Source organism: Phodopus roborovskii, unplaced genomic scaffold, assembly GCF_943737965.1.
Source record: "Phodopus roborovskii unplaced genomic scaffold, PHOROB, whole genome shotgun sequence".
Taxonomy (NCBI): domain Eukaryota; kingdom Metazoa; phylum Chordata; class Mammalia; order Rodentia; family Cricetidae; genus Phodopus; species Phodopus roborovskii.
This window is the reverse complement of record NW_026126407.1, coordinates 49,401,736-49,427,849: the sequence shown is the minus strand read 5'-3', so window position 1 is coordinate 49,427,849 and position 26,114 is coordinate 49,401,736. Positions and strand designations below refer to the sequence as shown.

General features: G+C 41.9%; 2 protein-coding genes across 3 annotated transcripts in view; one reads left to right on the top strand and one right to left on the bottom strand.

Moving 5' to 3' along the window:
• Positions 1–24,741, bottom strand: part of LOC127219568 (ATP-binding cassette sub-family A member 17) — an 87,231-nt gene extending 62,490 nt beyond the window's left edge. Inside the window, exons 1-8 of the mRNA XM_051181242.1 lie at positions 23,948–24,741; positions 20,718–20,797; positions 19,532–19,793; positions 13,069–13,196; positions 11,611–11,776; positions 5,195–5,454; positions 3,254–3,370; positions 2,172–2,289 (exon numbers count right to left, since the gene is read on the bottom strand). Coding sequence (XP_051037199.1) covers positions 2,172–2,289; positions 3,254–3,370; positions 5,195–5,454; positions 11,611–11,776; positions 13,069–13,196; positions 19,532–19,793; positions 20,718–20,771 — 1,105 coding nt within the window. The 5' untranslated portion in view covers positions 20,772–20,797; positions 23,948–24,741. The remainder of the gene's footprint in view (positions 1–2,171; positions 2,290–3,253; positions 3,371–5,194; positions 5,455–11,610; positions 11,777–13,068; positions 13,197–19,531; positions 19,794–20,717; positions 20,798–23,947) is intronic.
• A 225-nt stretch (positions 24,742–24,966) lies between these two features.
• Abca3 (ATP binding cassette subfamily A member 3) overlaps positions 24,967–26,114 on the top strand; it is a 50,398-nt gene continuing 49,250 nt past the window's right edge. Inside the window, exon 1 of one of the 2 annotated variants that reach the window (XM_051181241.1) lies at positions 24,967–25,118. The gene's annotated coding sequence lies outside the window, so the exon portion shown is untranslated. The other variant, XM_051181240.1, reaches the window with a different exon arrangement.

Genomic DNA, 26,114 nt, shown 5'->3' with positions numbered 1-26,114 from the left:
TCCAGTTCCAGGAGATCTAACATTCTCGTTTGACCTCCACAGGAAATAGGCATGCAGATAGTGCACATGCATACATATAGGCAAATCAATACACATAACATAAATAAATATTTTTTTTAAAAAAAGCCGAGTGGTGATGGTGCACCCAGCACTCGAGAGGCAGAGGCAGGCAGAGCTCTGTGAGTTTGAGGCCAGCCTGGTCTACAGAGCAAGTTCCAGGACAGATTCCAAAGCTACATACACAGAGAGACCCTGTCTCGAAAAACCAACCCCCCCAAAAAAATTCTATTTAATCTTTGAAAATTCCATACTTATATTTAATGTATTTTGATTATATCCACCACTGACTTCATCCACTCAGTTCCCACTGGGAAACCATCAGCACATGCCCCTCTTGGCTGGCTTCATGTCCTCTTTTTTATTTTTTCGTGCATGTATGTGTGCATGTGGATTTATATGCATATGCACGTGGAGATCAGAGTTGACACTGGGTATCTAAGGTAATCATTCTTTTTTGGTTTTCTTTGCTAAGGGTCTCTCAGTGAACCTAAAGTACAGTGACCCCTCTGTCTCCACTTCCTCAGAGTCAGGATAGGATTGTATTGTACCCAACATCTGTCATGTAGGTCCTGAGGAGTTGAACTCAATCCTTATGCTTGCATGGCAAGCACTTCACTGAACTATTTCCCCAGCCCCCTGTATTTTCTTCTAATATGGCATATCACTTACATCCAGATTTATAGTCCAATTTGAGTCGATTTTTGGATATGATGTGATGAAGATCTCCATGTGAATTCTTTTGAAGATAGATTTCCAGTTGTTCCAGCATCGTTTGTTAAAAAGCACTTATCAAAAGCACTTGATTCAGTACATGATTTATTTTTGCTTTCATTTGTCCCTTGCCCCTGGTATTGCTTCCTTCTGGTTACGATTTGTATTTCCAAATTCATTGTTCATCTTTTATTTCTAAATGTCTGCTTATTTATTGTACTTGACCAAAGTTTAACTTTTGAGGTCTTACCCTTGAGCACTCTTTTTTATTTTTTATTTTTTGAGAGGTTTCTGTGTTAGCCCTGGCTGTCCTGGAATTAGCTCTATAGATCAGGCTGGCCTCGAAATCACAGAGATTCACCTGCCTCTGCATCCTGAGTGCTGGGTTAAAGGTGTGAACAATCACCACCTGGCAACCTTGAGCGCTCTTAAACCTTAATTGCAGGCACCCTTCCATGCTCATATTCTTTCTAAGCTCCCTGATTTGACTAGTACCACTCTGTGTTTTCTATAAAACTATGGAGGGGAGGCGGAATTCTAAATTTGAGTCCTTCTCTGTCTTGGCAAAGTCAGCAGTTTTCCAGGAATCACATATTAGAGCATGTTATTTGATATAATACATTTCTCTCTCCTGGTTCTTGTAAATACTGTCTTTTTGGGGCAACTGCTGAGCTTGTTTTCTCTTAATGTTTTTACTTTTATAGGGTAACTCCAATTCTCCTGCACTTAGATTTGACTCTAGCTCCTATCATTTCTATCCTCTATGATTCATCAATTAATGTATAAATATTTTAGATGTAAGACCTCCAACAGGACCAAATTCTCAGGAAGTCCTTTGTGGTATCATAGAAGCCATTTTATTATTGTGCCCCAACTTCACACTCATGATCTGGAGGATTTTCTGCCTGAAATGCCTTACCCTTCTGTTTTCTTCTAAACTGAGACTTATTGGGGCTGGAGAGAGGGCCCAGGAGTCAAGAGTGCATGCTGTTCTTCCAGAAGACCTGAGTTTGGTTCCCAGCACCCAAGTCACATGGCTCACAATTGCCTGTAACTTCAGCTTCAGAAGATCCAAGGGTCTCTTCTGGCTGGAGCACTAGCACATGCATGACATACCAACTGAGAGACACACAGGTAAAAGTAAAAATAAATAAACTGACACTTATTATCTACCTTGACTTGGAATTATTTTAAGAAATTAAATGTAACAAAAATGTATGTATTTCATGTATTTTAACAAGGCTTTACTAGAGAGTAGAATTCTCCCATTGCTGAAGTAACTACGAAACTGAAAACTTAGCTGTGGAGGAATAATAGTAAATGCTCCAAGTAACAGGAATGACAATGCTTTCAGAAAATAATCATTAACATCCCCAACAGAAAATGACATCAGTACTCACCTCTTTGAAAGAATGTGCTCATCATGAATGCAAAGAAAATTGTGGCAGTGGCAAAACACATTAGAAAAATAAATATCAAGCTAGGGTTACTGTTCCTGAACACAGCCACATTGTTTACCTAGAAAACAACCACAGATGTGAAGAAAGTATTAAGTACCCATAAAACACTATAGAAAATATTCTTAATTTAGAATTACACATATATTTTTTATAATTTCTTTTTATTTTTATTTCATGTGCAGTCAGGTTTTGCCTACATTTGTATTAGTGTGAGGGTGTCAGATCCCTTGGAACTGGAGTTATGAGCTACCATGTGGGTGCTGGGAATTGAACCCAGGTCCTCTGGGAGAATAGTACGTGTTCTACCATTGAGCTACATCCCCAGCATAAGTTCAATACATTGGTCACTATGACATGTATTTGGTATTCCTTTTGTTACCTTGTATCTTCTGTTTTAATGCTTTCTGGTTATTTCCTTTGTTTGAAATATTTTCCTATTTAGTCTGGATTTTCTTCCTTCCTTTCACCACACTGACATAACATTAACAATTTAGAAGGTAAGTTATTATTTATCCAAATAGTGGGTTATTAAATGAAAGGAGGCAAATGTTAGTATCAAACTCCATTGGCAGCATAAAAGAAATACATGATAACAAGGAAATAAAATAATGTATTATAGTAACTATTTTCAACTATTTTACAGTATGAAATTTATCTTTTAAAGTTTATAAAAATGCATTTTGTGATCCTTAAGTTCCTAAATACTACATTATGTATAATAGTACAAGAGTGGAATCCCATTACTTTAGGGGTAAGGTTGAGAATTAACACAAATTCAAGGTCAGACTGGTCTACATAGGGAATTCTAGGCCAGCCAGGGCTCCATAACGAGCCTCTGCCTCAAAAAGAAACAGAAAAAAATGAGGAGGGAGGAGGAAGAATGCTCAATTCCCCAGAATTTCAACAAATACCACTGGATATTCATCAGAGTTTTCCCAAATGGTTATCAATAACTGTATCACCTATACCAGGTTCTTTCCTATCTATTCATAGCTCACCATATTTTAAAGAACAGAGCATACCTTGGTACAAAAAAGAATGGTCATAACAGAAACAGCAATTAACACAGAAATGAAGAACGTAATGAACCAAGCAACCCAATGCAGCCAGCTCTCCAATCCCATCATACACATATATTCCTAGAAAAAGGGAAAGAACCAAGTGTTAGAGTCTATTTGTCTTAGGTAGAATCTGAGAGGCTGTTACTGAAACTCAGCAGGTTAGGATGACAGGTTATGTGGACCGTGGAGAGGCAGCTACTAGGGCTGATGGAGACTGATGCAGCTAGAAGGCAAGAGAATTAAACAGGGAGTGGTATGTGGTTTAACTATGGTGGAGTAGGCACTGTATAAACTGACATTAAAAACAACTGCTAGGTGAGTTTAAAAGTAGGACACATAAGGAGTTTAGACTTTAAAGCAGAGTATAGTAGTCTATGACTATAATTCCAGCATTTGGGAGACAGAGGCAACAAAATCTGTCAGAAACACAATGCCAGTCTTGTTTACAGAGCATGTGCCAGGCCAGTTAGGGGGTTATATATTGAGACCTTGTCTCAAAAAAGAAAAGTTTGGACTTTATTCTCAGAGCCATTTACTTACAGGAGACATTCAGTAAATGAATAAACCAACAGCATATTTATCATGTGTCTTCAAGCCTAACTTCTACAGTGTTAAGTTCATCTGAAAAGAAGATTCGAGTATAAAGAATAAAACAAGACCAAAGTGTAGACATTTTTTATGCCTACCAGTGTCTATACATTGGTTGTTGAAGTAAAAAATAGGGAAGGTCCAATTTCATCACACAAGTGGAAACTAAATGGGTATCCTAGCCACATTCCAGAAGCTCCTAGTTTCCTGGGGTTTTTCCAGTGAGTATAAAGTTGGATAGAGCATCTACCTGTCAGCCATTGTCCCACTGTCATCCATCACATAGGCAGCCTCAAGAAGTACCCCAGTCAGTCTGCCTTTTCCAACTGACTGCACAAGACAAAGCAGTTCAGGGAAAACAGCTCTCTAGCCACAGATGTCATCAATGAGGCCAAGAAAAACCTCAAAAGATTTTAATACAATCATAAGAATCAAGAAAAAAAGAGAAGAAAATTGGGGCTGGAGAGATGGCTCAGTGGTAAAAGCACTGGCTGCTCTTCCAGACTTCCTGAGTTCAATTCCCAGCACCACATGGTGGGTCACATCATCTCTGTCAATTCCCAGCACCTATATTGTGACTCACAACCATCTCTAACTAACCCATGGGATCCAGTGCCCTCTCCTGGTATGCTGATGTACATGCAGATGAAAACATAAATTCATAAATTTTAAAAAGAGGAAAAAAATTAAAGTGAAAAGATTTTAGCCAGATGTACCTCTCAGTGGGGAGGCTGATGCAAATGGATCATAAATTCATGGTCAGCCTGGATATGGATAACACAGTGGGTTCTAGGTCACTATTGGCTACAGAATGTGACCATGTCTGAGAAATAAAATCCTAAGCAAAACAATGTATTTTTTAAAGGGAGAAAGTGAGAAAAGAAGTAATAGAGGTTATGTAAGTAGAAGAGCACAAAAAGTGAATAGTGAAACCAGTTTTGGAACCAAATCAGAGGGAAAAGGCCCTGTCTTAGGTTGTATTTTTCTAGAAGATACTTCTCAATCATCTTTCCACAAAATGGGAATGAGTTTATTGTGGATAAAAATCCCCTCAGTGTGGACATTGTCTGAACACCTGCCCTGTTAGTGGCAGTGTGATAACCTAGTGGACCTACTAGGTTGGAATATGTGTGCTAACAAGAGATGCGGCTCCCTAAACTGCAAACAGGATAAAAATATGAAAGTACGTCTGATTTCCAATTCACCTAAGAGGCTGATGAATCCTCCCACCTGCTTGGGCCTCAGTCCCACTTTAGACATTTATTAGCAGCCACCCCATAGCCCTGCACTTCCCATCTGAGTAGATAGAGTTACCTTCAGTTTCTTCTCCTTCTCCAGCAAAATGGAATTGATGACTATGAGCTCAACACAAATGAAGCTGAGCATGAGGAATAGAGGGAATTCGTTCTGGAGGATCACTAAGAATGGGTCCCGGACATGGGGCCCAAATGGGAATCTTTGCAGCAGTACATTGAGATTCTTGAACATGTTGGATGTTGCATTGGGAGCATGGTGCCACATAATGGCTTTGTCTACTGCATGCTGTATTGACAGGAAGCCTTCTTTGTTGTAGCCTACAAGAAACCAGAATATCAAGCATAAGAAAGTAAAGCCTGAAGATCAAAAGGACTGAAAATTCAGGTGGATCCTGGCTAGTCATTAAAACAGACAACAGCCAGAATGGATTCTTAGAGGACAGAGGGGAGTCACTTTGGAGAGCCATGGAAGTATTGATCAGAAAATGAGTTCTGGGGGCTGGAGTGATGGCTCAGAGGTTAAGAGCACTGGCTTCTCTTCCTGAGGACCTGAGTTCAATTCCCAGCAACCACATGGTAGCTCACAACCATCTGTAATGAGATTTGCTGCCCTCTTTCAGCCTGCAGGATACATGCAGATAGGATACTGTATACATTTTTTTGTTATGGTTGTTTTTTATTTATATGATTTGGCAAAGGTTAAAGAACATATTCTTTATATGCAGTAAATATATTCTTCCTGAAGGCACATTATGAATTGTTTAATAAATTTTTAATAAATGTAAAAAAAGAATACTGTATACATTATAAATAAATCTAAAAAAGAAAGAAAGAGAGAGGGAAAGAAAGAAAGAAAGAAAGAAAGAAAGAAAGAAAGAAAGAAAGAAAGAAAGAAAGATAGAAAGAAAGAAAGAAAATGAGTTCTGGTAGAAAAATATGGCATGTTCTATATAAGGGTCTTCATTCTCTGCGTTTTTTGACAGAGCACTTGTTCTGTAGTTTTGATTACACAATAAATACAGGATAGTTAAACTCAAATACACAGACTTCCTGATTGTGCTGTGACTGCTGCATAGCCCAAGGGTTAACTTTCTGTATTTTGCTGGTAAGGCACAAACACTGTCCTTATCATAAGCAACCTTCATTCCAGCAGTTTAGCTGGTGTGTCAGGATTAACTTTCAATAAAAATAGGTTGCAAGGTAAGGATCCCCTGAATGGTATCTAGTTCTAAGCAAGGGTAACCAGCCTCGATGGAGGGGTAGTAGAGGTGTACTATAGAGCCCTGCAGTAGAGGTGACCACTGTGTCCCACTGTCTAGACATGTCCTGGATATTGTTATGCATTCTTGTTTGTTTTGTAGGAGTGTTTTCACTAAACAATTATAGGATATTTTCTAGACTCAGACTAAATTCGAGTTGGTAGGCATATAGGCCCAAGACTGAAAGACAATTATGTGGTCATCCTATGAGTGGTTGATGATCAATTTTTGATCTTTTTTTTTTTTTCAAGACAGGGTTTCTCTGTGTAGCCCTGTGCTGGAACTCACTTTGTAGACCAGGCTGGCCTTGAAGTCACAGAGATCTGCCTGCCTCTGCCTCCCAAGTGCTGGGATTAAAGGCATTTGTTACCACTACCCAGTTGATGATCAATTTTGGAGGAACAGTTGCATAATTGGTGTTCATGTCCAACTTCTTTCAAACAAGGAAAGTAAGAAACCTAAAATGAACTAGAGAATATGTATCCCTCACATGAAAAGTGGCTCTGGGCCTCACTCAGGAATACATTGCTTCATGTGAAGGAAAGAGCATCGCAGTTATGTGCCAACACTTCTCCTTAAGTCTGGAATTGCTAGAGTGGAAACTGGGAACTGTCATGGAATGGGCAGGTCCAGGGAAACTGGGTACTAAGTAGGGATGTTTGCACTGTTAGATACAATTATGTCCCTTTCCATAGCAGAGAACAAGATGTCAGAAAGCAATCACTAAGAAAAACTCTCCTGTGTTCTTACTGGAAAGTTCCAAAGAAGAAAGTCAGCAGTGCTTCCTGCAGAGAAAGATTACGGTGTCTGGAAGCTACAATCCAGCTTCACAGCCACATGTTATGCCTTAGGGCATAGGAGCTCCTAGGAATGCCTTGTCTTCTGATTTTAATGTTCAGAAAGAGCAAGTAAATTCAAATGAAATAATAGCCAATGCAGAGGTCATGTGTTCAGAACCTGCCCCATTTCTGCCCCACCACTGTCCCCAACACCCCCATGTGTACACATGAGCTGTGTGTAGAGGATAAAGGACAACCTTGGGTGTTGTTCCTGAAGAGCCATCATGATGGGAGATGTCATTCTGTAAATATGTTTCTTGTATTGGTTAATGAATAAAGCACTGGTGACCAATAGGAAAGCAAGTAGGCGGGACTAGGAGACAAGGAGGATTTGAGGAAGTAGTAGGGAGCAGTCAAGATGTAGACACTGGAGAGAACAGAGGTCCAGGCCTTCTTTCTGGTAAGATGAGACCACGTGGAAATACTTAGATTAATAGAAATAGGTTAATATTTAAGACAGAGCTAGCTAATAAGAGATGCTAGTAACAGGCCAACAAAATTATATCTAATACAGCATCTCTTTGTGTTATTTGGGGCTGGTGTGGCTGTGGAACCTGACTGGTGGGGGGAAAAAACAACTCACAACACTATCAACCTTATTTTTTGAGACAGGGTCTCTCACTGGGACCTGGGGTTTGCTAATTAGGGTAGGCTGCCCAGTGAGTCCTAGGAATCAGACTATCTTTGCCATCCAGCACTGAAATTATAAACATGTGATATCACACCCAGTTCTTTACATAAATCTTGGAGATTGGACTCAGGTTCTCAGCTTGTGTAGTAACACTCTACAAACTAAACTATTTCCCTAGTCTCAAATTCCAGGAATTCTGGAGGCAGAGCCTAGAGATGTCCTTCAATTCAGGAGCAGAATCTTTACAACAACACAGGCAGTCAGGCAGGGAGCCCTACAGCAGTGTAGACAGGTGTCTGTCCCTTCTTCATCAAATTAAAAGGAAAATAGATGATACAAGAAGTAGTTTTAGTGAAGAGTGAATGAGACATACTAAACATGAATAAAAGGAACATACATGTTGAACAGGATGGGTGTTCAAAACAACATAACAAGACTGAGTGTGATGACACAATCTTGTAATCTCAGTACTTGAAAGGTGGTGGCAGGAACATCCTTGACTCTGAAGTGAGTTTGAGGTCAGCTTAGGTTCCATGAGACCCTGGCTAGAAAGAAAAGAAAGGAAGGAAGAAAGGAAGAAAGGAAGAAAGAAAGAAAGAAAGAAAGAAAGAGACAGATAGACAGGAAGAGGGAAGAAAGAGCGAGAGAGAGAAAGGAGGGAGGGATGGAAGGAGGGAAGGAGGGTAGCTAAAACAGTACAAGTCTTGGGAGACAGCTTATTGACAGAATAGTTGGCTAGTGCATGAACAGACTTCGGAAGCCCATTCCCCATTGAGGGATACTCCCTTAGCCTGGAGATAAGAGGGAGGGCCTAGGCCCTACCCCAGATGACTTGACAGATTTTGATAATCCCTCCTGGAAGGCCTCACCCTCTCTAGGGAGTGGATGGAGGATGGGAGGGAGAGGGAATTGGGATCAATATGTAAAATAAGAAATATACTTAACTAGTATATGTGAAATGCTAAGTTCTGTCCCCAGTGCTGTAAAAGTAAAGAAACAACAGAACAGAGCTAGAGGTATAGCTCAGTAGTAGAGTGGTGGCCTATTATGTGGAAAGTCCTGGGTTTGATCCCCCAAATTATAGGATTTGGGGAAGGTGAAGAAAACGAGAGTGTTACTTACAGATAGAAAAGGGAGGTCACATAAATATTACGTAGTCACAAAATGTCAGTCATGTTTCTTTCATGATGAAGGATATGCCTTTACTAAGTAACTGGCCATTTGCGTTATTATGGTTCCACTCTGGTCCTGTATGTGTGCTGCCCAAGAAACATAGATAATGCCCATGGGTTCTCAACAGGCTACTTGAGAACAACAAGGACCAGGTGGCTGTGCTCAAGGTAAATACACTGGTGTCTCCCCAGTTCTCTGGCTGAGTTCTGGTCCCCACCCACACCATCAGGCATAGGCTAGTATGGCAGAAAGCCCAGAGTCCATGAATGCTGTGTTCTCTAGCCTCTGGGAGGCCTTTCCTGTCGGTATCCTTGGAGGCTACCATTACACAGATGAATTCCCACACAGCATTCCTAACAGTCAGCAGTTCATGCTTGTTTTGGTATTACTAGAGACTGAGCATGAGGTTTTCTGCATGCTAGGCAAGTGTCACTGAGGTACACCCCCAGCCTGGTAGTAGCTTTCCTAAAATGAAAAGGGAAAGGTAGAGGGGTCATTATTTTATAGGATTTCAACAAATTAAAGAAAGCCACTTAAGTTATAGTTTGTAGAGAATAGTATCAAACATAATTTAAAAAGCAAATGTTACAAATATAGAAGCTCACAACCCTTGTGTAACGAGTATGATTTTTCTGCCTGCCGCTTGGTCTTGTCCTGCCGCTGCGCCAGCCCCAAATAACACACAGAGACTCTGTATTTGATATTATGCTATTGGCCAGGTACTACTTTCTTATCGGCTAGCTCTGCCTTAATTATTAACCCATTTCTGCTGATCTATGTATTTCTCTTACCGGGGAGCCGGCGGCATACTGCTTTCTTCAGACTCTCCATCTTGACTCCTCCTTCCTACTTCCTATTTCCTCCTTGTCTCCTAGTCCCTCCTACCTTCCTTTCCTATTGGCCAACAGTGCTTTATTATTAACCAGTATGAGAAACATATACAGAATGACATCTCCCATCATCTCCTCTTTTCTGTCTAAATAAAAAGAAGGGTTTTAACCTTAACATAGCAAAATATATCACATAACAGTTATCAAATAAGAATCACAGTTAACACTATTTAGTCCATTAACATTTAGCAAGATTTGAAGAAAATATTCCATCATCTATCATATCTTTGTCTAAGTAACTTATCTTTAATACTAAGGAAAACTGTAACCATAACTCTCTGTCTTCAAGTCCCTCAAAGACCACAGAAGGATAGTATAAACTCTAGAAATGACAGAGACAACTCACTGCCTGGTCACCCAAAGTTCTTTTGTAATCTTCCATCTTCAGCCCATAGGCCATAGTGTGTCTAGCTGACTCTTCAGCAAAGCAGGAAACTTTAAACTGTCTTTTTGTATTGGCAGTTTGACCGTCACTTTTCTCTGTGTCCTGCATACTGTCTCGCAGACTCTTCCATGAAGCAGGAACTCTGTAGCAATGTCCATCTTGAATCAGCAGTCACTTTTCTGTGGGTCCTGCATGTCCAGTTTATACAGCATAAAGTCAAACAGTCCAAACAAGACAGTATCTTGTCCAAATGGCTAGTCTTGCCATATTGGAAGTAAACTCCATAACGTGTTTCTTTAATGTCCATCTTCCTTTTTGACGCAGGTGGTGTTACCAGGAGCATTTATGTCTCATTGTCAAGTAAAACCCTAAATCATTTTAAATGCCATATTCTGTAAGTCTTTGAAAGGTTTGAAGAATGCCTATCTATCTCAACTACATCTCTGTGTATCTTGAAAAACCTAACTAACTTAACTCTAAACTTTGACTATCATAGATAATTATCTATTATCTGTACTACATTATACATTACATTTCTAAATGAGTTATATAAACACAATACCTAAACAAAAGGAGAATATACACATCACAAAATTGACCTTAAATTGTATCAATAAATGAAAATCCATTCCAATACAAAGTATCCATATCTATACCACGTGGGTGCCATTTGTAACGAGTACGGTTTTTCTGCCTGCCACAGCTGGTCTTGTCCCACTGCCGCACCAGCCCCAAATAACACACAGAGACTCTGTATTTGATACAATGCTGTTGGCCCGTTACTTGTTTCTTATCGGCTAGCTCTGCCTTAATTATTAACCCATTTTTGCTGATCTATGTATTTCTCTTACCAGGGAGCCAGCGGCATACAGCTTTCTCCAGACTCTCCATCTTGGCTCCTCCTTCCTACTTCCTATTTCCTCCTTGTCTCCTAGTCCCTCCTATCTTCCTTTCCTATTGGCCAACAGTGCTTTATTATTAACCAGTATGAGAAACATATACAGAATGACATCTCCCATCACCCTTGTTCTTGTAAAATGCTTTCATTCTTTCAAGCAATTCAAAGTCATTATAAACAATCAAAATACATACCTGCTGTTTTAACTTACACTGGAATATAATCATTTTATTAAGTGCCACATTTTCCAAAAGCAGCTCCTTGGACCTCTACTGAAATGCTGTTCTTAGGCAAGCATTTAGTTAGCAAAACAGTATCACAAATAATAACACAAATATGTGGTAGAGGGCAAATGTGGCTGTGCTCATGGTAATGTTACAGGCTTTAGAGTTTCCTCACCAGGGTTTCCCCCATCAGCATATGCAAATTCCCGGGGTTCTTGGCTTAGGTTAGGAGGATAAAGAAAGGCTGTGCACCAGCCTTCTATCTCCTCTGGAAAAAATAAATGCTTCAATGATGGTGCAAAGTTCCTCTGAACATAACTGAAGCGCAAGTCATACTTAACCTATGAAAAACAAGGAGAAAACATGTGGCCATGAGATCCTGGAACTCAGCAATGGTACAGGACAGAGCAAAACTATTTGACTTTAATTCTTTAAGGCCCACACAGGCAGGGGTCCCTCCTGGAACCACACAATGATCTTCCCTGTATTTCTCTGCAAGTTATCCCTGTGGCCAACTTGGGAAAAGAGCAATGGACTGTAGAATACTCTGGAATGACATCACCTAGACCTTAGCCCCAAATTTCTTATTGAAATGCTGCCACCCTTGGCAAATTACTTAGTCTCACTTAATCATTATGCCTCGGCTCCCTCACAGTGAAAGGGGGATGATAACATCCTCTGACTGATTAACTGCCTGGAAGATTATACAATGTGGTATCTGACATGTAGGTAACATTAACATATGCTTGTAAAATATTGTTGGTTTTTATTAATCACAATGCAGGTTCTTCTTTTTGTTTTTTGTTTGTTTGTTTGTTTGTTTGTTTTGTTTTATTTATTTATTTTGGTTTTGAAACAGGGTTTCTCTGTAGCTTTGGAGGCTGTCCTGGAACTCTATTTGTGGACTAGGCTGGCCTCAAACTCACAGAGATCCACCTGCCTCTACCTACTGAGTGCTGGGATTAAAGGTGTGTGCCACCACTGCCTGGCCTCACAGAGCAAGTTCTAAAAGTCATTAGACAGCCTATATAGCAAAAAGCTACTTGTAAACGTTTTACCCTTGCTAAACATAAATATTCTTGTTCAACATACTGTTTTTTCTTTAAATACACATGTAGAGCTATCATATCTAAATCTATGTGATTAGTAGTAATGACAATTAACTAATCCAACCAGAAAATTATTGCTCCCCACCTAACCAACTGCTCTAAGCACTTTACTTGTATAAACTTGAAAACCAACTCATAATCCAGGCACTAATTTAAACTCAACTACACAGGTAACAAAACAGAGATTTGATTTAGAAATGTTAATAACATTCCCAAGGATATACAACTGCTAAATTTTAGAGCTGGGATTCAAGTTTCTTCGGTCAAGTGGTCAAGTCAGACTCTGTACCTAAACAGCTGAACACACTCCACTCTGTACTAAGGATAGAGACTTGCTCAGAACAGATCTCTTTTAAACAAGTTGAAAGTATGGAGTGGGCTGTAAGATATGAATTTGGAATATCCACTCATTTCCTTTGGAGATAAGACGACAAAGCTGCCACAGAAGAAAGCTGAGTGGTAGAGATCCTGATTGACTTACACTCAGGGTGCAGTCATAGATTGTTAAACAAAGATTTTCTTACCACAAGTGGCAAAGGTTCATTGCTGCTATTGAAGCTATGGTCAAAAACAATTCCCACCAATATGTAGAAAGACTTGGGATCCTTTATTATATAGTTTTCAAATAAAGGCACTGAAGGAAAGCCTAGAACTACAAAGAGAAAAATTAAGTCAGTGAATAGCTGGGCAAGAAAACAAGTGATGCTACCAACCATCTACCTAAGGAGATTTAAGATTCCAGCTTACTTCTCCTTTCACTCACTCATTCATTCTGCAAACATATGAACTAACAGAGAGAGAAAGAGAGAAACACAAACAATAAGATTAGTTAAAAGGCATGATTTTTAGCCAGGCAGTAGTGGTGCTCACCTTTAATTCCAGCACTTAGGAGGCAGAGGCAGGTGGGATCTCCGAATTTGAAGCCAGACTGATCCCACTACTGGGAACGGGCTACATCTCATGGAGTTATTGGCCAAAGGAATCCCATGGGAATCCCCAAACCTAGGCTGTTGCCAAGACTATAGGTTGCTTCCTACAGACTTACATCAAGACCCTATTGCTGAAGACAATACCTATACAACTCATTGAACATGCAGAAGTTGAGCTGGTGCCTACACAGAGACTTTACCCCTACATGTTAGCATCTTAGGTACAGGATAGTACTTTGCATGCTACCAAAGGAGAAATGTAAACACCAACCCAGTCACAAACCCTTTCCTTTACAATAGAGTCCTGACTGCAAGATATGCTAGTGCAATTGTGCCACAAAACTTTGTGGGAGTGATCAACTGTGATGACTATTCTTGCTTGTCAACCTGATGCTATCTGGGATGAACTACAATACAGAAATGGAGGGCACACTGTGATCCTGATCTTGAGGCAAGATCAAGCATGCCTTTGATCTGGATCTTGAGGCTGGAAGGCAGCCTTTAATCTGGGTCCCACCTTCTGCTGGAAGCCTATATAAGGACAAGGGAAGAATGACTGGGGTGTGTTGGGGTGTGTGCTCATTCCTTGCCTGCTTGCCCTCATCTTGTCGGTACATCCACTCCTTCACTGGCACTGGAGCCTACTCCTTCAGAATTCCAGCATGTATGGAAGACCAGCTGAGACACCAAGCTTTGTGGGACTGAGCAACTATTAGATTCTTGGATTTTCCATTCACAATTGTTGGACTGAAACCTATAAATCATTCCAATAAACTCATATATATATATATATATTCCATATATATTAATTCCATAAGTTCTGTGACTCTAGAGCACCCTAATACACTAACTAATATCTGATTTGACTTAAGGTACACTCCACGAGATGGAACATATACCCAACACTTCTTGGGTGATCAAGAACCTGAGACTAGATGGCCCAGAAACCTAGGGTAAAACCAAATACTGTTCTACTAAAGGAGTGTAGCAATAAAATTATTCCTAAAGTCATTCTGCTATACTTATAGATCAGTGCCTTGCTCAACTATCACCCACAGCCAGATAAAATATAGAGAGAATCCCTTCTCTCAAGGTTCAGAAAGCTCTGAGGAAGAGGAGGCATAAAGAGTGTAAGAGTCAGAGGCAATAGAGGATACTACAGAAATAAAGTCCTATAAATCAACAGTATGAATTCACAGACTGAGACAGCATGTACAAGACCTGCACCAATCTGCACCAGATGGGGTTCTAGAGCTGTAAGGAGTAGACACATGCCCCCATCCCTAACCCTAACCCAGAAGCTATTTCTAATTGATAAACACTTGCAAATACAAATTTAGTTTTCTTTAAGGGAGTCTCACTGGGGAAACAAGCCACTCTTTTTTGTTGTTGTTTGGTTTTTGTTTTGTTTTGTTTCTCAAGTCAGGGCTTCTCTGTGTTTTGGCTGTCCTGGGACTCACTCTGTAGACCAGGTTGGCTTTGAACTCATAGAGATCCACGTGACTCTGCCTCCCAAGTGCTGGAATTAAAAGTGTGTGCCACCACTGCCTGGACTGAAACAAACTACTCTTAATGGTAGGATGTATGCTCAGCACTCAGTGGACAACAGAAAACCAGTGACACCTTTGTAGGTTACTTATCTTGTAATGTTGTACTGTGGCTTTAAAAAAAAATGTATCACCTGTATCATTTGCCTGCTATACTGTTGATTCATTTCACAATATTTGTATAATAAATCTTTTAGGAAAAATGTATCTTACTTTTATTTTATTTACATATAGTTTATTTTTTCTTTTTATCTTTTAGGTCTTTGCATATACACATATACATATATATATTTATGGATTCCAGTTTAATGTTTTTGTGGTATTCCAGATTGTGTGAAAGAGTGGGTCTCTGCATCTATCTATATCTGTTTATTGGATTCTTTTCTTTCTGTTTGTTTTGTCCTATTTCAATGTATTTGTTTTTGTTTTATTGTATTATATTATAGTTTGTTATTATTATTATTATTATTGTTATTTTAGATAGGGTTTTTCTTTGTATCCTTGGCTGTCCTAGACTCACTCTGCTCACTCTGTAGACTAGGATGGTCTCGAAGTCTCAAACTTACATAGATCCACTTGCCTCTGTCTCTCAAGTGCTGGGACTAAAGGCGTGCACCACCACTGCCTGATTGTTCCAATGAAAGACAGAAAGGAGGAGGGTGGGTCTAGATGTAAGAGGAGGTGGGGAGGAACTGGAAGGAGTAGAAAAAGGAGAAACCATAATCAGCATATATTATGTGAAAATCTACTTTCAATGAAGGGGAAAAAAGAACTGTCCACAATGAATGGCAATGAAGCTGGGGATAAAGCAACCTTTCCCATAAATTTGTTTTGTCTGTCTTATTGGAAAATTCTTAAAGCTAGGTATGGTGGTACACACCTTTGATCCCAGCACTCAGGAGGCAGAAGCAGTCAGATCTCTGAGTTCAAGACTAGCCTTATCTTTAGAGTGAGTTCCAGGATAGCCAGGACTGTCCTGGAACTCACACAGAGAGAAACCCTGTCTGGACCACCCCCCAAAAAATTCTTTTATTATTATTTTTTTTCTTATTTTACATATCGATCCCAGTTCCCTCTCCCTCCCTCCCATACTCTCCCATCCTTCCATCCCACTCACCACCCCCCCCCCACTCCACAGGGAGGGTGATGCCTTCCAGGAAGGATCAACAAAATCTGTCATGTCATTTGGAGTAGGAATTAGGCCCTCCATTCTGCCTCTAGGTTAGGAGAGTATCCCTCCATGGGGAATGTGCTCCCAAAGTCCTTTCATGCACCAGGGATACATCCTGGTTCCACTGTCAGAGGTCCTTTAGACTGCCCAGGCCTTCTAACTGAGACCATGTTCAGGGGGTCTGAGTTGGTTCAATGCTGGTTTCCCAGCTATCAGTCTGGGGGCGTCCATTAGCTCCCCCTTGTTCAGGTCAGCTGTCTCTGTGGGCTTCTTTAGCCTGGTCTTGTCCCCATTTTCTTATCACTCCTCCCTCTCTGCATCTGGATTCCAGTTCGGCTCAGTATTTAGCTGTGGGTGGCTGCTTCTGTTTCCATCAGCTACTAGATGAGGGTTCTATGATGGTGTATAAGTTAGTTATCAATCTCATTATCAGGGAAGGGCATTTAAGGTAGCCTCTCCAATGTTGCTCAGATTGTTAGTTGGAGTCATCCTTGTAGGTCTCTGGACATTTCTCTATAGTCAATTTTCTCTTCAAACCTATAATGGCTCCCTCTTTTATGGTATCTCTCTCTCTCTTTCTCTCTCTCTCTCTCTCTCTCTCTCTCTCTCTCTCTCTCTCTCTCTCTCTCTCTCTCTCTCTCTATTCCTCCCCTGACTCAATCTTCCTAGTCCCACATGCTCTCCTCTCCAAAATCATATAATAGCATGTATAATAATCACATAATGTTGAAGAACCTTCTTGTATGAACTCAATATTAGTATTCAGGCATCTCTATTGGCCTGCTCTTGGGGTTCTGCAAGGACACACCCTCAGCTGCAGCCACTACGAGTCCTGTGTACATTCACTTCATTCCCTTTTAAAAAGGCCCTGTCCACCTCCCAACTTTCACTCTTTCTTTCTCTCTCTCTCCCTCTTTCTCTTTCACCAATCTTGTCCCCAGTGACTGGTCTCTGCCTCCCTTTCTGCCCCTTCTCTCTCCTCTTCCAATAAACCTCCTAAGGGAGTCCTGTTATATGGGATGACTTCTCTTCATGGCATTTTTTGAAATTACAACACTTACATTTAGAAATTTTTTATTCATTTAGTCAAACTGTCATGTTCAATAACTATTTAGTGGGTCATCTACTATATTCCAGGACACAGTGATGACCGAACTAGACATGGTCCTCTGCCCTTGTGAAGATAAGAGTACAGTGGGAAAAGATGGACAATACACAGAAAACTAGTATATATGTAATTAAGACCTTTATGAAAATACTAATAAAATGTCAAACAAGACTTTGTAAAGGAGAATAAAGGGTTGAGAAAAATATAACCTATTTATGTGGTGATATTTTGTTTATGATCTAACAAATAAAGCTTGCCTAGAGATCAGAGTGCAAAGCTAGCCACACTAGTTAGCTGTAGAGGTCAGGCAATTGTGGTACACATCTTTAATCCTAGCACTCAGGAGACAGAAGCAGACAGATCTCTGTGAGTTCAAGGCCACCCTGAGCTACATGAAATTGATCCAGTCTAAAAGAGAAACAGAGCTCACCCAAAGGTGATCCTAGCACTTGGAGGTTCATGCCTTTAATCCCAGCACTAAGGAGGTGGAGACAGGAAGGGATGTGGCTGGGTAGAGAGAGAGGAATATAAATAAATAAGGCAGGAGGAAACAGGAGCTCAGGGCAGTCTGAGGCAGCAGTCTGAAGCAGGCAGTCTGAGGAAGTAGTCTGAGGACAGGATGGCCCCTTTGGTTTGAGCCTTGGTAGAGGTAACAACTCTCTAATATCTGGCCGCCATGCTTCTCTGATCTTTCAGCTTTCACCCACTTCATAGCTGACTCTGAGTTTTTATTATTAAGACCAAAGAGAATTCATGCTACATATTTATTTAGTTGCCTTCCTAAAACTAAGGGAGACTGGCATAGGAATGGCTGGTGAAAAGTGACCTACATAAAGAAGATACTGAAGAAAGCACAGAGAAATGTAGTAGCAGAGGAAGCTAGATAGAAGAGCAGGGGCAAAACCTAAAGAGTCTCTGTCTATCTGGAAGCCATAGGAGGGTGTAAGCAGGGAATGGACAAAATCCTAGTGGCTGAGTATCTTTCTGCCTCTGCTTGGATATCAAGTAACAATAAGAAAAGTGAAGCAGAAAAACCTGTTAGACTCTGTAAATATGTTGTGGACTAATAAATGTGTTGTGGGATAATATTTTGCTTTTCTTTTCTTTTTTTTTTTTTTTTTTTTTTTTTTTTAAGACAGGGTTTCTCTGTGTAGCCCTGGCTGTTCTGGAAATCACTTGATAGACCAAGTTGGCCTTGAAGTTACAAAGATCCACCTGCCTCTGCCTCCTGAGTGCTGGGATTAAAAGTGTGCACCACCACCACCCAGCTGAAATAATATTTTTGTACACTATGAAGATGTGTCATTCTGATTGGTTTAATAAAAATCTGAATGGCCAATAGCTAGGTAGGATTTGGGGGAAGAGAGGATACTGAGAAGAGGAAATGCAGAGTCTCCATGGAATAACCAGGATGGGCATAACAGAAATGATGTAACAAGCATGTGGGGGAAATGTAGATTTTAAAATGTAGGTTAATTTAAAAGTTATAAGAGCCTAAGCTAAAGCTGAGCATTCATAAGTCTCTGTGTCATTTTTTGTGAGCTGGCTTGTCAAGCAAAAAGTCTACCTCCAGGTGTGCTTTCAATTCTTGATTAGTCAGAGATGAATAAGAATTAGCAAATAGAAGCTACTGACTAATAGGAAATAAGTGTCATGATAGTGAGTTTTTTTTTAAAGGTAGTTAGGATAGGTGGTAGTGGTGCACATCTTTAAAACCCAGTACTTGGGAGATAGAGGCAGGCAGATCTCTGTGAATTCAAGACCAACCTGATCTATATACATAAACCCTGCCTAAAAACAAAACAAAAAAAACATTTAAACCTTGAGATACAAGTATACAGGCCTCCAGTGTGGTCTGTAAAATAATAAAAATGCATCAAGGACAGCTTTCCTTAAACTACCACCTCAAACTCTACAATTTGGAGATTCCAGATTTTGGATCACTTTTGTAAGAACTCTCAGGAAAAAAAAAAAAAGCTTCAAGCTACACTATAAAAATGCCCTCCCAGGATGGCAAGATAACTCCAGCAAACCTGACAGTCTGAGTTCAGTCCCTGGGACCCACAGATAGAAGGAGAAAAATGACTCTGGTAAGTTATCCTCTGACTTCCACTTTTGTGGCATGGCATGTACACATACACACACCTATACCCACACCCACAATAACTGTAATAAAACATGTTAGTACAATGAAAAAGTGAAATGCCCTCCCTATCCCATCTTATATCTGACCTTCAAAGTCAACAGCAAAGGTCTGTTCCACCATTTCAGTAACAGCTTTCAAAGTCTCGCTTTTGGAAGGGATATAAACCAACTGAAATTTACTTTTCAGAGGATAATTATGGAAATACACTGGCAGTAAACTGATATCAATTGCTTTGTAGTTAGTAGACAATACATATTTTGGCATATGATTGAAACGAAGATACAATACAATTGCAGAAAATATTAACGGCATCAAGATTTCCAGAAGTGTTATCAGAGTCTTCCGCTTCTAAAACAGAAACAACAGCTGTGTGTTACTCCCAGAAAAAACTCAAGTGTAAATTTCTACATGGCCAAGTATTCTTCTATTTAAAACCCTGAGACTGGAGATACCTTCTAAGTACTTTCTTAACATACATGAAGCAAGATCCCCAGTATTGAATAAACCAAATGTAATTACTTCTGTAATCCTAGCACTCAAGAGGTTTAAAGGCACAAAAATCAAAAATTCAAGGTCATCCTTGGCTACTTAGGAAGTTTGAGCCCATCCTTTGAAATAACTTTGAGACCTTGACACAAAACAAACAAAAATAAAAAAAAGAAAAGGAAAGCTTCTTTCATTTCTTCTAGTCTCCATACACAAAAAACACACAAAAAGGGAACAGACAGGATGAGAATTAGCTAGGCATCTCCACTTCAAAACCACCAATGGCTAGAAATAAATGACATGGGTTGTTTTTTAACAATGAAAGTTAACAGAACTACAGTGGGACTGTGAATCTTTAGAAATGAAGTTCTTAATTGTTCTTCAACTCTTTATTAGTGACAGAATCTAAAATCACTTGGGAGACAAGCCTATGGGCATGTCTGTGGGGATTAACTTTTATTAACTGAGGTGAGGCGTTGCTTAGCCATTCTGTAGTTAGGATCTCAGACTGTGGAAAAAGGGAACAGAGCAACAATATGCATTCACTGTCCTCTGCTCCCTGGCTGTGGATGTGATTTGACCACATGCCTCAAGCTGACACAACTTCGCCACTGTGATAATTATGGCTTTAAGCTGTAAGTCAGAACAAACCCTCTCCCTTAGGTTGCCATTGTTAGGGTGTTTTATCACAGTCACAGGGAGAGACACTATGACTGTAACTTATTTAACTTAAGCATGAAGCTGCTCCCCAGGACCTGTCCTCCCCACAGAGAAGCATGCCCATACCTTTAAGATGAAATTCTTCCAGAGAAGAAGTTTTAACTTCTTGAACACTGTCATTTTCCCCCAGTTGAAGATGTTCACCACTAGTCAGGAAAAAAATTGAGAAAATATTATGTATAACACAAAAATGTTAAGAAGTATTCTTTTAGCCACATGTAGTGGTCCACATCTTTGATTCCAGCACTCGGGGGGGGGGGGGGGACAGAGGCAAACCGATCTCTGAGTTCAAGGCCAGCCTGACCTACAAAGTAAGTTCCAGGACAACCAGGGCTACATAGTGAGACCCTGTCCTGGGGCAGGGGGACAAAAATAGAAGTATTCTTTTCATCCTTGAATAACTTTGTTCTTGAGGATTCTCAGAACACTGTCAAATTACTTTTCTTCAAGCCAGGCATTGGTGGCACATGCTTTTAGTTCCAGTACCCGGAGGCAGAGGCAGGCGGATCTGTGAGTTTGAGACCAGCCTGGTTTACAGAGCTAGTTCCAGGACAGGCTCCAAAGCAATACAGAGAAACCTTATCTCGAAAAAAAAAAAAGTTTACTTTTCTTCTTTTCTATTATTAATCCTTTTCCATCTTTTTTAGCTGATTCTTCCTCCTCTCAGCAGCCTATAAACATTAAGGAGCTACAGGGCTCAGTCTCTGAACTCCTTTTCATACCAACATGTGACCTCAGATAGCCATGTAGGATCCACATACCTCCAGACAATGTCTACTTTGATTTCTCTAGCCTGGACTTTGCCTCAAGCTCTTTTCACAGATATTCAACTGTATGATATCTATCCCTGCTCCACTTTGTTTTATCTCAAAACTGACTTGATCTATTCATGGTCCACCAAAAACAAGTCATCTTATGGTCTTCTTCACCCATTCTTCTTCATATCAGTCCCATTCTTCAAGTTGAGAGTTGTTACTGCCTTCTCTTCTGAAGCCTAAATGCAGATTATCACTAACCCCTTGGTCTAGCCTTTGAAATATATTCCCAGAATTTGGCACCTTTCACCACCCTAATTCTTATCATCCCTCGCCTTGCCTGAAGTTTGCAGTGGTCCCAGCTACTGCAGTGCAGTCACTGCATCTGGTCTTGTCATCTTGTAACTAATTTTCTGTGCAATGACAAAAGCAACCAAGTTCAAGTCAGGTCACCTCTACTCTTCCACCACAAACTCTAATGGCTCTCATCTCTCTCCATGCAAAGGCCTTGCCTTACAATGACCTACAAAGTTCTACAGTATATAGTTTCTGTTATTTTACCCTTCACCCATCTAATTTTCTGTTCTTGCTACTACACCACAGCCCTAGATATTGTCCAAAACACAATAAACACATTACTGCACCAACATTTGGATTTATTTTGCCAAGTACACAATTCCTTCATGTCTTTATATGGAGAAATCTACAATTTCTTTTGGATATTTATTCAGAAGTTAATTTCTCAATAAGGTTTTCATTGACCAATATAAATAAAATTTCAATCTCTTAAAACATCTATATCTACTTTTCATGCTTATTTTTCTTCTTAGCATTATTAAAACAAAGAAACACTCTTTATTTCAGGACTGGGGAGATGGCTAAAAAAAAAATGGCTCAGTAGGTAAAATATTTGTTGTACAAAATGCTTGCAGGACCTGAATTCAGTCCCCAACATCCATGTAAAAGTTAGGCATGGCAGGCATAGCTGAGCAGGGGCAGGCAGATCTTGGGGGCTCACTGACCAGGTAGTTTAGCTGAAACATTGAACTTTAAATTCAGCCTTAAAAAAAAAAAATAAGACGCACAGGCTAGAGATCTGGCTTAGCATTTAAGAGTCCATCCTGCTTTCCAGAGGACACAAGTTCAGTTCCTAGCATCCATATGGGGCCACTGACAACTGCCTGTAATTCCAGCTTCAGAATGTGTTCTGATGGGTTCTTCTGGCTTCTATAGGGGCACACACACACACACACACACACACACACACAGTGGTGGGGAGGCAGGAGAGAAACAGACACACAAATACAAATAAATAATAAAATACTAAAAAATATGATGCATTACCTAGACTGTGCCACCATAACCAGCTACCCCCCACATTAAAACACACACACACATCAAATCATTATATTGTTTTTCTCTTACTATAATGAAATACATGAGAATAAGTACTTATGAAATAAGAGATTTACAGCTTTAGAGGTTGAAAGTCCAACATAGTACCAAGCTCTGACAGTGGTTTTTGTGGCTTCACCAACTCAGGGCAGATTGTACCACATTGGTAAGAAACACACATATATGAAAAATTGCATCATGAGGCAGATGTCAAAGCGTGACTGAACTAACTGAGGTTACTCTTTTCCAAGGGTCTCCCAATAACCTAAGGACTTATCAATAGGTCCTACCTTTCGAAGGTCCTATTACCTCTACATCACTACTTACCCTTTGGGAGACAACATACATCTCCCAAGCTCTCATCCTCTCACTGGTTTATCTACACCCACATCAATAGGGTGTTTTAATTTTTTAACAAGAATATATAGCTATATACTAGCTGTTGAATTTTAAATTTGGGAATGTACCAAGTCATCCAGCTTTGTTCCTAAATTTAGTTCTGCAGAACTAGGATTGGGTTTGGAAAGTAATAAAGGGTTGCAAGCTTTAATCAATTTAAAGCTGGAAATGGCAAGCACTGGTTTGAAAGAAAAGCATTTGAAGACGCAGGCTAAAGTTTTAGTTAGCCAGGCTCACACAATATTCTGGCATGAAGGAAAAAATGGGAAAGACATTTTATTTGGAGGAATGATAGAGAGAAAGTGTTTTGGAGATGTCTGCAGTATATTAATAATCAAATCCCCACCGTGCTTTAATTGCGCCCCTCCCCCTCATCATCAGCATGCATCTTACTACCATTTAATTATCACTTAAACATGCGTTTCTCTCACTTCACTTTTAAAAAAGCAGTGAGTGGGAGGGAACAACAACCTTTGAATTTGCTATTGTTACCATTTCAGTTTTAGGAATAGGAAAAGTAAAATGGTTTGAATACTCTAGTGAAGGATTCCAGACCTGAAGCCAGATCTTTGTGCTTCTTTATTCAGCAAACTTGGCCAGGGAAACGGACCATGTGCCAGGCAAGGGCTCTTTCCTCGAGGAGCCCACCTTCTGGATTAACCATATTGGACCCCAGACAGCAAGAGGTTATGACCACAGTAAAACTGTCATCTTTTGTCTTGGAAGTCACGATTACCTTAGAGTTACCTTAGGGCACCTGCCGTGGTCCGCACTCGCAGCCCGGAAGCCAGGGAAAGCTGTGCCTCACTCACCGCCCGCACCTAACCAGTGGCCGCGGGCACTCAGGGACCCGCTGGACCGCCCGCGACGACTGTTGGCCCCGCGATGCAATCGCCCACGCTCCACCCGGTGACCCACTTTTTCACGGGCCGGCCGCGCGGCTGCATAGACCTGAGTCCAGGAACCCGTGATTTCACCGCCATTCTTTCTGGCCTGAGGCAACCAGAACTGCTTGAGGGCACGCGGACGCTCGCACCCTGTCTGAAGAACCACGACCTCCAACCCTGTCCCCTGAGAGTGCCTCCGCGCCTCAGTCTACTGCCTGAAGAGATCCCAACGGCCCAATCGTCTCCTGTCTGAGGGGACCCAGAACACTAAAACCCTCCTCCCAGCACCACCCCACCTCCCGCTACTCAGACTCTGTTCTCCCAGAGGTTCTGCTGGGCTGGGTCATGACACTGGCTTTACTTGCTGCTTTACTTGCTTCTGGAATAGTCTTCAACCTAGCCTCACTAGGCTTGGGTTCCTCTGCTCAGGCAGGAGCAGAAAATAGCACCTGCCCTTGGTGACAGGAGTAAGGTGGGGCGAGGGCCCTGAGGAGAAAGAGGAACTTGAAATATTAAAACCGCCGCGAAAGTGAAATACTTAATGTTCCAGCTTTAACTGCTTTGAAACTCCAGAGATTAGCCTTAGGCCCACCGCCCCGGGGCTCCATACCCCCGTGACGCACGCTCAGTCTCGGGAGCACAACCCCTAGACTAACGCCCCCTGCTGGACACAGACCAGGGCGCGCTGCATGCTCAGTCGTGGACGTGTGAAAACCCGCAGGGGCAACCCATCACGCACGCGCAATACAGCCCCACCCCACCCCACCCGCACGCGCGTCCCTACTGGAGGTGCGACCTGCGTGGAGTACTGCGCAGACGCAGGATCTGGAATGTTGAACTAGGAGGGAGTGTACGCGCGACGTGGAGCGCCCTCTGTCGGAGGTGGGCAACATGTGCGAGGCACTGCGCAGACGCTGAACCCAAAGCTTAGGCGAGGCTAAGGGGCCGGGAGCAAAGACCCGGCACCTGCAGGGTTGGCCCACTGCGCACGCGCGATCCGACGCGCCCCCTGTAGGATCCGGAGCTTCCTGGTGCGTTCTTCCACCGGCGTCTGCCTCTGGTGCTTCCTCCCCGCAGGGCTGTCAGCGCCGGCTGCAGCCGCCCCTGCGAGGCTGGAGCGGAACCGGGAATCTAAGGGAGGGAACCTGGCGAGAGAGCTACGCCGACCGCCGCCACCCTGGCGCTGAGGGTCGGTGAGTGCCACTAGGACCCGCCACTCGCGCGTTAGCTCCGGGTTCTGAGGTTGCCCGGTCCTTGCCCGTGTCTCCACTCTGCCAGCGGGCAGCGCCCCAGCCTGGGGCCTCCGGGTCCCTGCCTCGCGCCGGCACTGTTGGCGCGTGTTGCCGCAGGTGTTGCTTTGGTGGCGTCCTCGAGACTGGGTGTGTCCCGCTATAGCGGGACTGCTGGGCGCTCAGGAACCAGTTCAGACAGCCAGGGTCGTTATGGGGTCCATTGTGCGGGCCCAGGAGATGGACAGACAGCCGCCGCCCTCTGGCGCGTTCCTGGCTGCCGGGTAGCAGGCCGGCTGAGTGCTCCTGGCGCACCCGGCGCGCCCGGCCAGCATCAGAGTCCTTCAAGCTCCACCCTCTCATTTTCACGAACTTCGGGCTCAGGGTTCAAGGGGCTGCTTTGGTCGGGGTTGAAGTTGGTGAAGACCCCAGTGTGAAGGACTAGACGCAAGGGGTGAACTGCCAGTGTGGGTCCTGCAGGTCAGGTGTCACGGTGTTGGTGCTCCGAACTTAAACCAGCCCCTGGTCGCCTTCTGAGCCTGGGTCCAGACCAGGTGTTCCTGGTGCTGCATGCTTGAGAGAACCTGCTTTCCCTGTGTGTGTCCCATCCGGGCCTTGTCTTAGAGGGTATTTCTGTTTGCCCTGTGCCTTCGGGCCGGGAAGGGATAGGACTCGATGTCGGGAGCACTCGGGAAATGCTCCCAGAATGATCGACGGAGGCTCTGTAGTAACAGTGTGGAAGCCCAATCGAAGTTTAAGGAGTTCCACCCTTGTCTCTTAAGCAGCCTTATTTCGTTC